The sequence below is a fragment of the Coffea eugenioides genome, chromosome 7, assembly GCF_003713205.1.
Source record: "Coffea eugenioides isolate CCC68of chromosome 7, Ceug_1.0, whole genome shotgun sequence".
Classification (NCBI taxonomy): domain Eukaryota; kingdom Viridiplantae; phylum Streptophyta; class Magnoliopsida; order Gentianales; family Rubiaceae; genus Coffea; species Coffea eugenioides.
This window is the reverse complement of record NC_040041.1, coordinates 22,897,283-22,911,361: the sequence shown is the minus strand read 5'-3', so window position 1 is coordinate 22,911,361 and position 14,079 is coordinate 22,897,283. Positions and strand designations below refer to the sequence as shown.

Sequence of the window (14,079 nt, the reverse complement as noted above, 5' to 3'; positions counted from 1 at the left end):
ATAAGCCAATATATTTGTTTCTGTCAATAGTTGTATTCACAAGCTGTAAATGTAATATTTTAGGAAAGGCAAAAATATCATTACAGATTATTATGTCAGAGGTTTCATTAGCTATCATTTTAGCTTCAATTGACTATGTAGAATTTAACACAGACTCACTTTTTAAAATTAGTGTAATTGCAATGTTGTTAAAGCTGGAATTAGAACATCACGGAATTCAATGGAATTAAGAACATCTCCAGTTCAAGAAAACATGGCAGTTCAAATTAAAACCAGCCAAGAGACACCAATGGAAACCAGTAGTCCCAAACCTGAGATGCAACTTGCCCTTCACAGAAAGTATGAAGAACAACAGGCATACTTTGAGCTTCGAAGGAAGATATAATCCCCTCTTCTGCATAACTTCATCTGTGGGAAGAAAATGATTTATCATTCTCCATCCGAAAAAAGATATCTTCAATGGCATCAGCATATCCATTTTAAAACAGTAGACATATTTTTCGCTTATGAATCATTTCCTCTACCGAAGACATCAAGAAAAAATCCTAAGATGATAAATTCCAAACCATAACATCCCTATGTTGGCCATCAACTGGAATCTCAGCCATATAGGAGACAATTCGCGAAGGCCGACATTGCTCCAATTTTCCGAAGTTCCAACCATCTTGTGTAAGAAATTCTGTCACAAAAAAATGTGGCAGATTCTCAACATCACATGCAACACATAAAGGTTCCTCAGATATGCATCTATCATACTAAAAGTCTACCATTCCGCAACCTGACTTCCAAAATATTTAAGATTCAGCCAACTCTAGGATATCAAACGACCGCTTCCAAACCATTGATCCTTCTCCCTCGCTAACTTGAAGAGGATGGAAACCTCTGATATACTTGCAATGCATAATTCCATCCCAAGGCAAATCATGCAACCTGAGACACCACTACAGCTTCATGCTAAAAGCATGAATCATATCTACAAGAAAATAAAGGCCAAGGATATCCTCATCAATTGGAAATCATAGAGGCCAGGTGCACGTCACTGGCCAGAATCATCTTTTTAATCCTTGGACAAAAATTGAAATTTTGTTTCTGACAAATAGCTGCATGAAAAAATGCCTTATTTGCATCACAATTGAATCCATTTGATAGAGGATTTTTGTTTCCAATATTCCCTGTGTACAGCTAATCACCTAGCCAAAATATCTTGAGCCTCATTCATCTTGATCTTAAACTCTATCATCTTTAAGAATTCCTTGCTCTTTTTCTCGTCACTTCGACTCTTCCTCGGCTTCCTTAACCATGTTGCCAATTTTTTTTTTTTTATATGAAATATAAATCTTTGTTAATCAGAATAAAAGTTTTCTCAAGCAGAATCAATCTGCTGTAAACAAAGTGCCAAGTATGTCTATGAGATAAACACCTGTAACCCATACAGTAGTCTATGTAAAAGTAAAAATTTGTTGAGTAAAGTACCATGACATGCATAGTTCCAAATTCCTTTGTGTCCTTTCTATCTTCCTTCATGTAGCCACCACAGCCTAACAGTATTGATGGCTTGTTTCACCACTGAATCTGCAGTTGCAGCAACACCTTGGAATTGCCTCTTATTCCTCTCTTGCCAAAGTGCATAGATCCTAGCTCGATGTGCAATCTTCCTGACCGAGTCAACAAAAGTATCATGTTTAAGGAATCTAACCCACCATTCCAGCTCATCCTTCCAGCCATACACTCCCCTATAAATCAATAGTATATTCGACTCCGCACATATGCAGAAAAATCACAGCTGAAAAACAAATGATCCACACTTTCCATTTCTCTAGTGCATAATGGACACCAGCCATCAGCAATTATCCCCCATCTAAGCAATCTCGCTTTAGTTGCAAGCCTATTTATACATATCAGCCATAGTAGAAAAGAATGTGGAGGAGCATGCTTGCCGAACCACACCACATTATACCATGGCACTGCTTGTTCTTGTGTAGAGAGAATGCTAATAGCAGACTTAACAGAGAAACATCCAGAAGCATCACAAACCCATCTAAATGAATCAGCTACCTCAGGTAAAGGTTGACCGGCTGCTGGAATGCTACCAATCATATCCTCCACTGGTACTGTCCTTTATCTACCTTGTGGCAACACCATACTCCATTTTTTGTTAAGGAATCCAACCTTGCATCTGCATAACTTCCAAATTGTCTAATTATCATTGCTCCATAATGCTGAATTAGAGGGCCATAGGAATGCCAAGAATCTTGCCATAGATGAATAGTGTGCCCATCCACAACCACAGCAGGGACATAAGGTACTACCAAATCCCTCATTTGAAGCAACTTTTTCCAGAACTACGAACATTCATTTGGAATTGGTATAGACAAAAGGTACTATAATTTCATTCTTTTAACACCTTCTTAAGGTTCACCAAGTCTAAAAAAAAGCTTTTATGCCTGAACAAACCACTTGTTGCTGCCAATACTGTTGCACAATTTCCATAAAATTCAGGTGCTTAATCCAGACATTGTGAAATTTAAAAGGAAATTTCCCAACCACTGGATCAGCACATTGAATAAATAATTGCCAGTGATCTGATCAGCCTTTGAGCTATATGCAAAACATGAGAAATACCATAAACCTCCAGCCATTTAGCATTAATAAGTGCTTGATCAAGAAGTTGCCAAACTCAACCACTGGTCCAAGTAATCTGAGCACCATCAACGTCCACTGAGCATAGACCACATCATTGCATTGCAATGCACCACTAAACTCCTCTATTTCAAGAAGGTGACAGTCGCACTGCATTACATGCATCTAATGAAGTTATAAAATCGAAATTAACTGCAAACATCCAAGGAGAAGACACACGCAGCCCCTACTGAATCCATGGTAACCAACAACTCCCCCTTCCGAGCTCATAAATTGCAGGAAAGATACGTAAACACCTGTACAGAAAGTGATGGTAACATGAACCATCTGCTCCACCAATTGAATAAAAGAACATCTGAAACTATCTTTTCATAAAATCCAAATCTTCCATTCAAAAAGGATTGAGCACTATTAAACTACATTTTAAATTATCTCTGAGGCTATTGCAATTAGCTGATATAGGTTCAATTAAGACGAAAAAATCAATGCTATTAGAAATACAATATTACCTAAATATCAAACAGAATCACTTGGAGCAGCCCCTCTAATATTGGGAACCGAACACTGTAATCTGGAATACATAAGATCAATTACCTGAGGTCTCAGCTGAAGATGTAGCCACCACAGGCTTGGAAGGCTCTTTCAATTTACTTCCCCTCTTTTTCTTAACAGATTGCTGTGGAATAGATTCAAACACCACCGCAAAAATCTGAAGGGAAAATGTGAATATTAGCTAGAAAAATGAACTGAATATTTGCACCTTTAAAACTTTGAGGCAATGATTGAGCAAACAGAATAAATTCCTGGCTAGAAAAGGCAGCCAAATTTGAACCTCCATCTGAACATCTACGCTTATGAACAGTATGCTTGGCAGTTACTGGAATTCCATTAGTATCAACAGAACGACCAATATTCGGAGCAGAGTGGTTCGCCACATTCATAATGATGAGAAATTTATTATCTACAATCTCCCCACTTCAACATCATTAACCATATCTGGATTAACCAAGTCTCTTACCAAATACTCAAATGAACCCTTATGCTTAACCGATGACGCCAATTTCTCATGATCAATTGCTCCAGTCAATGTAAGATTTTCCTCTTGATGAAAGCAGCAAATGCATTACACCGTCTCAGTTGTCTATATTTTCTAAACTGTGACATACTTTTGTCACATTTTCTGATGCATTCCTTGTTCAGCATGTATATCTATTGTGTAAAAAATTAATTCAGTAGTTCATTGTCCTGATTGGAGGAAACTCTAAAATTTGTAGTCTGAAATCTGTTCGAGGATGGAAACTATGTTTTGCTTTGTGCTTTCCTCATTATACTACTCATGGAAAAAATAGTGCATTATCCAGAATGAATTTTTAGTTTCTTTGGAACATAAGATAGCTAAATTGCAGTATTCTAGTGCACGACTATGATTTGTAATAACAACACTTTGAAGAATTATATTTCTCTGCAGCATCGAAATAATAAGAAAAAAGAGCAAACCAGAGAGCATTCAACAAAAAGCCACTACTCATCTGCTGACAATAGAATTTCCAAGATTTTCCTAATACAAGTAACACTGAATACTCCAACAATTATATGTAATCTCTCAGTAAGAAATGATAATTCAGGAAATAGAACTGGTACACCAAATTGCATGCTCCCGTAACTTTACTCTGAACAGAATCCTGAAGAATCAAGCGCAATACTGCAGACGAGGAAATGACCCGAAACTTCATCAAATTACAGACAGGAACTTTATTCCATTTCTTTCTAAACAAGAAGGATGCCCAAATTGTATAGTTTTCCAGCAAAGCTAAGACTTGCAATCTTCATTAGTGCAATCATAACTGAATTGTTGGACTTTATGATGCGGTGAGAAGTAAATAAAACATCTACTCTGCTTCCTTCAGGATACCAGCTGAGGAATTTTGGCCAGTGATTCACGTATTTTATCCTCTGAAAATGACAAATCAACCATAGAGCCCTGCAAATACTTCTCATAAGCTGGCAAATCAAAATGGCCATGTCCACACATTGCCATGAGAATGACTTTAGACTCTCCAGTCTCTCTACATTTAAGTGCTTCCCTAATGGTGGCAGCTATTGCATGAGTTGGTTCAGGTGCTGGTATCAGCCCCTCAGACCTAGCAAATTGTATAGCACCTGCAAAAGTTAAGAAAGGAAAACCATAAATTGCCATCTTAATTTACAACTATGACAACTATGCAATTGATAAGTTAATTCTTCAAGTCAAATCTCCAGGATACACTATATGATTATCAGCATTCAGCAGCAATGAGAAGGTCATTCTCTAACTGAGGACCAGGAATAGAAGATGTAGTAAAAAAGGCACCTTGAAAGCATTCAGTCTGGGGAATTGCTACTGCTTCCATGTAACCCAGTTCATAAACGTGTGAAATCAATGGTGCCATGCCATGGTAACGTAGACCTCCTGAAGCACACCTCAGTTTAAACGATAAGAAAGAAATGATGGAAAGATTACAACAGTAGGACTCCTATATCTATCCGTAAATTCTTACCAGCATGAATTGGGTCGGGTATAAAGTCATGCCCTAGTGTATGCATTTTCATCAAAGGAGTCATCCCTGCTGTGTCTCCAAAATCATAAGCATACACACCCTTTGTTAAGGAAGGGCATGCTGTGGGTTCAACAGCTATAATGTGAGGATTGATTTTTCCACTGAGTTTCTCTCTAATAAACGGAAAGGCAAGCCCAGCAAAATTAGATCCACCTCCCGTACATCCAATGATCAAGTCTGGAGTCTCTCCTATAGCCTCCATCTGCTTGATACACTCCTCACCAATAACAGTCTGATGTAATAAAACATGGTTGAGAACACTTCCAAGACAATACTTGGTATCTGCATTTGCAGCAGCAACTTCCACAGCCTCAGAGATCGCTATTCCTAGACTTCCAGGGCTTAATGGATCCAATTGCAGAATTTTCTGACCAGATTGGGTCACATCAGAAGGTGAAGGATGTACCTTGGCTCCCCAAGTTTGCATCATGAGTCTACGGTATGGCTTCTGATCATAAGATGCACGAACTTGCCATACCTAAAAACAAGCCTGAATAATGAACTTTGTTGCTGCATTCTACATGTATAACACAGAAAGCTCGAATTATAGATGTAAGCATACAACTTTCCGTCTCAAAAAATAATGTAATTTATTTCAAACATCCAAAGTTCTAACTTTGTCAAATATTTTAAAGCAAAAAAACTGTAAGGAATCCAAGTTGAAGGCAAATTATACAAGTAGATAAACTAAACCTGACGCCCAGCATTACAGCACATAAGATCTGAGTTCATAGCTAAAAGCAAATGAAAGCAATGAGACAACCTTAAATAAATCTTACTTCACAGTCAAGACCAAATAAGCTGCAAGCAAAAGCCAAAGCACTCCCCCATTGGCCAGCACCTGTTTCTGTCACTACATTCTTAACACCTTGCTGTCCATTATACCAGACTTGAGGGACGGAAGTGTTGGCTTTGTGTGACCCAGCTGGGCTACCACCTTCATATTTATAATAAATTCTTGCTGGTGTGTCGAGCAATTTCTCCAATCTCTTCGCTCTATATTCAGTGCAAAATATATAAATTGTCTTACCATTTACATGAATGAGCTGCAAAAAATATAGAACCAACCTGATTAGGGGAGTTGGGCGCCAAAGCCTATAAACATCTATAACCTCGTCTGGGATGTCAATGAAACGGTCATTGGTCGCTTCTTGCTTAATTAACTCATCAGGAAACAGAGGGGACAAATCCTCTGGTTTCACTGTTTGAAAAGTCTGGGGGTGCAGAAGAGGAGGAGGTTTAATGGAAAGATCTGCAATTAGGTTGTACCATTGACAAGGAATATCAGTAGCCTGGGGATGAGCATTATAGCCTGCTGTTATGTTTAGGCGGGAACAAGATGAAAGCTTCAGGTGACTGGGAGTTTTCTTCCATTTGGAACACGAAAGCCGTTTTTCTACGCCTAAACATCAATGGACGGGCTAATAACACATCTAAATATATAGAGCACCAGAAAGAAAAAGCATGTCAATGTCAACAAATCAGTAAAAATATAGCATCATACAACTAAGTTATTTTAGTTGATGATTTTCCATGATATAGACCTTAAGATGCGGCGTACTATCAGGCGTCTAGCAACAAAATAAGGCAAAAGACCAATAAAAGTCGGAAGCAAATGAGAAGTAAAGCAGGTCTCTTTCACTTTTCAAACTGAAATTCAAAATAAAACTTCAAAGCTGGCATCTGGGGTGCTGCATTGTTTATATAACGAAAATGCTAAAAGCAGCTGACCGTTTGCTCGAGAATTTGGATTGCGTTTTTCTGAACTTTTTGTCAAAAAAATTATTACCATAACAATTTCATATATATATACATGTGTGTGAGATAAAAAGGTGATTGAAAAATGTGTCTACGAAAAATGTAGTAATTTGAAAAATTGATCCAAATAGCCACCCAACAAGTCGTACCAATGCCAAGTAAATTGAAAGGAAAAGGGAGAGAAATATACTGGAGTAACCGGCAGCAATCTTTATTGGTTAGACAGCCCACAAGATTAAATCATTTCATCATTCCGTTGAAGTGACTAGCATTTCCATAACTTGCCAAACATACGGCAGTAATTACTCATCCTATTTTAGCAGCTTTTTTTTTTGGGTCAAACTATTTTAGCAGTTAATAATAGGAACTTTCAGACTTTGATCCAGTTAAAAGATGCGTACAGCTGTTACCGAACACTGTTATTGCACGAAGGCTTTTCATTTCTTTATATGAACCCTGGGAATTCACAAATGCTTGTGCTCACAGGCTCAACAAGGGTAAGAATTGGGCAAGGAAGCAGAAGATTGGACAACGTAATTATATTTCCTCAAGAAAAAAACAAGTATAGAGTAAAAATACCTTCGCCGGAGAAATTAGAGCATAAACCTGTGGAAAAAATCAGAGGCTGGGCCATATTTTTTGCAGAAGTGAGAAGAGCTCAGGGAGTTTGGTCTCCTCGGACGCCCAGATAAACTGATAAAGGAGCTTCTCTTATTGTGAAGGCAGGACCAGAAAGTGAAGTTGCTGAAGTAAGTTGGCCGCATTAAAATATTAAATTCAAAAGTTGTGGAGTCGTGTAGAAATCAAATGTTTTGACCCTGACATGGAAGGAACTTTCAAAAGCCCATGGTTGACCATTTTGCACATGCATGCGCCGGCAGTTTAATCAAGAACTCCAGCGTACGGCAAAAACGTGTTTCGATTTTCTATCATGTCGTGTTAGCTTGGATATAAATGTGTCAAAGAATTTCTCGTGAAAGAATTTAATTATCATAAAACATTTTAAAAAAATTATTTCTTTTAAGTAATTTTTATTTTATTAACAAATTCTTGTTATGCATTAATTGTTACTGAAAATAAAAATTAAATACTAGTGTCATTATTTTACTTAGTTGAATTGCTTGAGTTCACCCCTTGATTTTTGAATGCTCAGTTCGAAAAGTTGCCCAAGTATGCAACTCGCTCTAATGGTCAAATGGTCAAAGGGGAAAAAAGTCATCAGCTTAGGAAAATAACAAAACGGGTTCTGGCTAGTTTTATCGGTTCTCAGTAAAACACATAATTTTTGGCCAAGTTTTTGATGGACAATTTTTTAAGTAAGTTTGGACTAAATATCTAACCGATTCCCAATTCGACCGATCGATCCTGTCCGAATTTAAAAACATAAATTTGGATACATTGTCCCTAAAAGATTCCAAAGCATAAATAGGTTACATAAGAATTACATGACAACATAGGGGAACGGAGAATTTGGGAGGATTCTTACACAATTCGAATTAGGAAGATGATTTGTAAAAATTGAGCGTGAGGCCCAAGCAACCTAAAAAGGGATGAATTAGGTTGACAAAAATTATAGCAAGTAAAGACCAAATTTTCACCCAATATTTAACCAAAATAGTTTAAGTAAACAAGCATTCAAACAAATACAATAACAAGAGATATAAGAAAATTAAGCCACACAAACAAATAACAAAAAAAGAACAATAAAGTAAAAGGATTGCAAACCAATCAAACTCCCAAACTTGGAGTTAAATCAACCAAGTAGTTTCTTCAATTGATGGTAATACTAATCAACTTGTACAAGTGAAGGCTCACTCCTTCCTCACCCTAAAAGCCGTTACTTGATCTAAGAAGTTTTACAACTCTTCAAGTTAACCCTCAACTAGTTACAATCGAAAGTTCACCCAACAAATTAAGAGTTACTTTACAAGTGAGGGTCATCTTCACAAAGGTTTTACTTCTCCTCTTTGAGAAATCTCATAAACCCAACTTTTTCCACACCTATACAATAATTAAAGTATATTTCTACCTAAATATTACTCTTAAAAGCTTATATTTTGTGGAAGCAAAAGTCCCTCATATTTTCAAACTTGGGGGTATTTATAGGTAGTGAAAATTGGTGTTTAAAAGAGTTCAACGGTCAAGCATTAAATGCTGCAAAAACTAGTCATTAGACCTATCAGACGTCCAATGCTTGATTCATCATCTGATACATGTGTCCGATACTTTCAAAAGAATTTTTTATTAAATTCTTTGGACGGCTGATCCCTTGAAGTAGTGTTTGACAACCTTGCATCCAAAAAAACCAGTATGTTCAAGTTACATTTTCTTTTGTGTTGGACGATCGATAGGAAAGATGAGTGTCTAATCAAAATGTTTGATGTGTACTCGCTGATTGATCCTACCGTCCGACAGACAATATTGCTTTTCAATCCTTCTTGATTTGTTTTCCTCCTTTTTCCATTGAACTAAGAACCTCTGCTAACAAAATTCTTACATAAAATCATTAGTCCAAATCATCATTTTTTTTAGTTATCATCAAAACCAAGGATTGATCAAAATCTAAATCTTCATAAAGTAGTGAAAAGGAATTAAAGGGATGCATAAAACTACCATGCCCATATGCATCTCAATGGTCATTAGCTTGTGCAACTTACAACACACAGCATATGCTTTCAAACACGTCATAATTCTTGGCTAGGGTTTGGCTTCACAGTTCCCTCGAGTATGTTTGATTTTGATGGGAAGTCGACTTTCACGCCTTAATGGCTAGAGTTCTTATGAAGCCTTCAATCTAGAAAACACTAAGATTTTAAGTTAATTCAACATTAGAGATTGTTCTCTCTCTATTGGCTGGTTTTTATTATTTTCTATTTCTTTGTTCCCTCTGTGCATCTCTTTGCTAGTTAAAAATGGTAGAATTTCATTAAATACTCTCTACATTAAGAAGTCATTTTGACCTCTTTTTAGTCTAGTCCCTACGGCTGAAAACTATATAAATTTCACTAATGACTCAAACAAAAAGAGCTTCTTCAAATGTCATCACTACTAAGAGGAATATCAGGATTTGAAGGACAACTTCTTCCATCCAAGCAATAGTATATAATGGAAAGAAGGACTCAAGAAGGTCGAGTTGACACTGGATGATAAATATCTGCCGAATCATTATAGTCTTGGAACAAAATTAAGAGCAAAATTATGTCTACGATTGGAACAAGGAGGGACAAGGCAAAATGGAAGAACAACAACTTGGTCATAGTAGCTTGTATGTAGAAGCCCCAATCGATAGGAGGGTAATTATCAGACATCTCCCTTAGGGCCACTATAAACAAGAATGAATGAAGATTCAACCAATGTTAGAGTAAGAAACAAGAATTTCTTTAGAAATTAAAGTAACAGAAAGCTTCACATTATATTAAAACAAGAGCCTAAGTTGCTACATAATAGAAAAGCTTTATAATCCCAACAAGTTTTTAATAGAATAGAAATTAGACATTAAGAAAAGTAGGGAAAGAAAATCAGCCTAAGTTTCATTAGATGGCACCACCACCATAGAGGCAGAGAAAAAGATGAAGGGTTGACTTCTTCTGGATTTAAATTGCTTCCCAGCGAAAATCAGCCACTACTGGTCGAGAGGAATTCCTCATTTATATTGAATTTTGGCCTTGACATTGTCAATGCTGTTAGAGCTCTCAACTCCCAAGGTAATCATCTTGCTAGTTAAGGTTTTAAGAAAGATCTACATACCGCCATGAAGCCTTAGGACGAGATGAAGAGTCAACTCCTTCTAAATATTATAGTTAGCTAGGGTTCTGTTGTCCTCGAGCTGCTTGCCAATAAAGATTACACGTTATAGATTCGGTGAAATCCCCTTATTATCCTGAATCTTGGCCTTCACATTGTCAATGGTGTCGAAAGTCTCAACCTCAAGAGAGTTACCATCTTGCTGGTTAGGGTTATGATGCAAATTTGCATACTACTACAGAAATGGAGAAAAAGGTGAAGGGTGGACTCCTTTTCGATATTGTAGTAAACAAGGTGAATAGTAATGTGTCCAGAATTTGGCTTGATGACTGGATTGGTCTAGGTCCCCTTAGAAATTAGCAATAATCTTGGTTCATATATTGTAAAAATTTCAACTACATCTTGCCTACAAATAGAGGGACTTCAAAAGTATTTTTGGGTAATTTTGATAAGTGAAAGTTGTTCTCAAGAATATTTGAAGTGTTTGTATGGTGATTTAAAACATGAAAAAATGGTGAAAATAAAGATTTGACGAGTGGAGTGTGTTGGAGGTTCGAGTGTGTGAGGAACAGGAAGAGGAAATGAACAAAAGAATGAAAGTTCATGTTTTAAAGATGGTCAGTAGAGATCTGTGAGGCAGATCCGCAAGGTACACCTCATGGGTCTGCCTCACGTTTCTGGCAATTTTGCAACAAAATGCAAAATTTTGTACTTTTACAATTTTTCCATGAAAATCACCATTTTTCGCAATATGCTTTGAAACATTCTTTTACAAAGTTTAACACTTCGTACAAGTTTAAAATGATCCAAACATGATTGTAGACACCAAAATTTTGTCAATTTTATCATTTTTTTTTAATTTTTTCTATTTAATGAGTTATTTATTTTTTTGCATTTTTATGTGCATTCTTCTCATTTTGTAGGTTGATTTTAAGAAAAAAAAAGAAAAAGAAAGTCAAGAAAATCAAAAATCACCCATAATCATTTCTCTTTTACCAAATACATTATTAACCAATTGATACACTCAATTTTTTTGTATTGATCTTTCTTGTCATTTGGAAGAAGACCATCATTTTGACCAAACACACACACAAACTCCAACTCACAAGTTCCTCTCGACTCTCTCTTAAAACACAAGGGGAAAACACACAAGAAGAAAAAAAAAAAAAAGACCCGAGGCTAGCTCCTCACTCTCTCCCTCTCTCAGACTTGAGCAGAAGAATGAAAACAGAGAAGAAGAAAAAAATATGTCCCTCACTCTCTCTTGGTTCTATTCCCCCCACTTCGCTCAATTCACACAAGAGACAAACACACCATCAGAGACACAAGAACAAAGACTCCAACTCAATACATCTCTCGGCCTTTTCTTTCTTTCCTCTGAACAAACAAGGAAAAAAAGAAAAACCACCACTACTCCCTCTCGGTTCTCCTTACCCTTTCCCCCTCCCAATCTCACACACATATTAGCAAGTCAAACACAACAAGGCAGCAACCAGTTTGATTGAAGCTTGGGAATTTCATCAAAAAAAATTCTAACAAAGGACCATAACTCTCGTTAAGGTATCTCCCTTTATTTTTTCTTCTTTTTTCAGCTTTTTCTTTTCTAATTCATTATACTATAATCATGTTTAGACGTTAGTTTGTTTCTTTCACTTGCTAATTTTGTTGTTGTGATGTTGTTGGGTGAAGCGGTGAATTCTGACCTGACTAGCTGGTCGGGAAGTACGGTGCTCTACTGCTTGGCGAGGTCACCGCACCAGGATCACCTGCTTGATTCACAAGGGGTGGGGTAAGATCCCCCGGTTTACCTCCGAAGGTTAAGTTAGTTGAGATATTATAAAAACACAAAGATCACTTTTTGAGAAAAGAAATAGGCTCATTTGTTACCAGAGAGTCGTTCCCTTTCCCTGGGTACGGCTCCGGTATTTATAGGGGACAATTTGGAGGGAAGGACTGTAGGGTCCAGGTCCCTAGAAATCTGATTGAGATGGTCTATCTCCTGGGTTTGACCACTATGCAGGGGACAGGGTGTCAGAGCAGCGTGTCAGGACGGACGTGTCGGAAGTGTCAGAAGTCACATCCGTTACTTTTCCAATTGTCAGACCTTTAAGTGTCACCTCGGCGGTGTGACTCAGGGCTCCGCCCGAGGCGATCACAGCAGTCGAACCCACCTCAGTCGCCTGGGGTCGCGGGATGTCCGAGGTGATTACTCCGGGAATGATAATCCCCAAAGCAGAGAGGCCTCGGGGTTTCCAAGCCAAATCGACAACCCTCACTAAGCCCCCCAAGCTTCGGGAAGAGGGATTTTGCTCGCTGCTTCCTGAGGCTTACAAGGGGTTCCGAAGTGTGAACTATAGCAACGACAGGTCATGTACACGTGGATGGGACTAGTAAGAAGATGATGCGATGGCTGACAACTTTAATGACAGGTCTCTGGACAGCCGCCAAATCACCAATCAGAGGAACAACACCCTCTTTAATGAGGAGAGAGGGTGTTCCCTCGAGAATCCCAAGAGTGCCGTCCTTTCAGTCTTCCCCCTCTTGCCTATAAATAAGAGGGTCCTTATCTTTTCACTTTTTACCGCAAAAGTTTTCAACCACCTCAGAGCAAACCCTCGTCATATTATCATCTCGACTATCCCTGATATTTCGACTTTATTCGAAAGTAAGTCCATCAGCCCTTCTCTTTTACTTATGGCTAGAATAGCTCGCACACATAGAGAGACAGTTAGGCCGAACTTTGAAGAGGCAGAGAGACCCGACCCGTCCGAGGAGGAAAAGAACCAATCGACCTCGGGGGAGAACGTCGAGGTAGCCGGTGAGGACGAAGTGGAGTAGGTCCAAGGAGGAGACGAGACGGAGCAGATCGAAGAAAGATCCGAGGAGTTGTACAACGACGAACTCGAATCTGAGATATCCCGAGACGAAGGGGTGCAAGAACCGGCAACCCCTCCCGATCTCTCGAGTATTGATTTCGGCCAACTTTCGCTATTCCACAACGTTGTCGATCAGGTTATGGCTGACAAGGTAATTCGCAGGTATCCCTTCTGCCGGAATTACAGCGTTTACATGCCTCGACCAAACCAAATAGCCGAACGGCCACCAAAAGGAAGAGTAGCTATCTATACGGACCAGTTGGAAGCGGGGCTGAGAATGCCCACCACCAGGTTCTTCCGAGACTGCCTCAAATTCTGGGGTGTCACGGTAACTCAGCTAGTCCCGAACTCAATTCGAATCCTCGTCGAGTTCAAGATACTATGCCGAAAACAAGGACTAACCCCTACCGTCAACCTCTTTCATCGTTGCTATACTATCCACAACAGCAGAAGTGAGAGGAGGT

General features: G+C 38.3%; 1 protein-coding gene across 2 annotated transcripts; it reads right to left on the bottom strand.

Moving 5' to 3' along the window:
* Nucleotides 1–4,143: 4,143 nt before the first annotated feature.
* Nucleotides 4,144–7,693, bottom strand: LOC113777855 (tryptophan synthase beta chain 2). 2 transcript variants are annotated; one of them, XM_027323073.1, is made up of 6 exons: nucleotides 7,575–7,693; nucleotides 6,306–6,639; nucleotides 6,017–6,233; nucleotides 5,178–5,715; nucleotides 4,991–5,089; nucleotides 4,144–4,800 (listed from the first exon to the last, which is right to left on the bottom strand). In XM_027323073.1, the coding sequence occupies exons 1-6, from the start codon at nucleotides 7,627–7,629 to the stop codon at nucleotides 4,544–4,546; spliced, it is 1,500 nt and encodes a 499-aa protein (XP_027178874.1). In that variant the 5' UTR covers nucleotides 7,630–7,693; the 3' UTR covers nucleotides 4,144–4,543. The 2 variants fall into 2 exon arrangements, with proteins under 2 accessions (XP_027178874.1, XP_027178875.1); XM_027323074.1 differs by having other exon boundaries at nucleotides 6,306–6,489.
* Nucleotides 7,694–14,079: the final 6,386 nt, after the last annotated feature.

Excerpts from the sequence above, each read along its gene's own strand:
- LOC113777855 (XM_027323073.1), bottom strand. The coding sequence starts at position 7,629 with ATGGCCCAGCCTCTGATTTTTTCCACAGGTTTATGCTCTAATTTCTCC. Across the intron at positions 6,640-7,574 it reads CTCTAATTTCTCCGGCGAAG|GCGTAGAAAAACGGCTTTCG; the intron begins GTATTTTTACTC and ends ATTGATGTTTAG. Across the intron at positions 6,234-6,305 it reads CGCCCAACTCCCCTAATCAG|AGCGAAGAGATTGGAGAAAT; the intron begins GTTGGTTCTATA and ends CACTGAATATAG.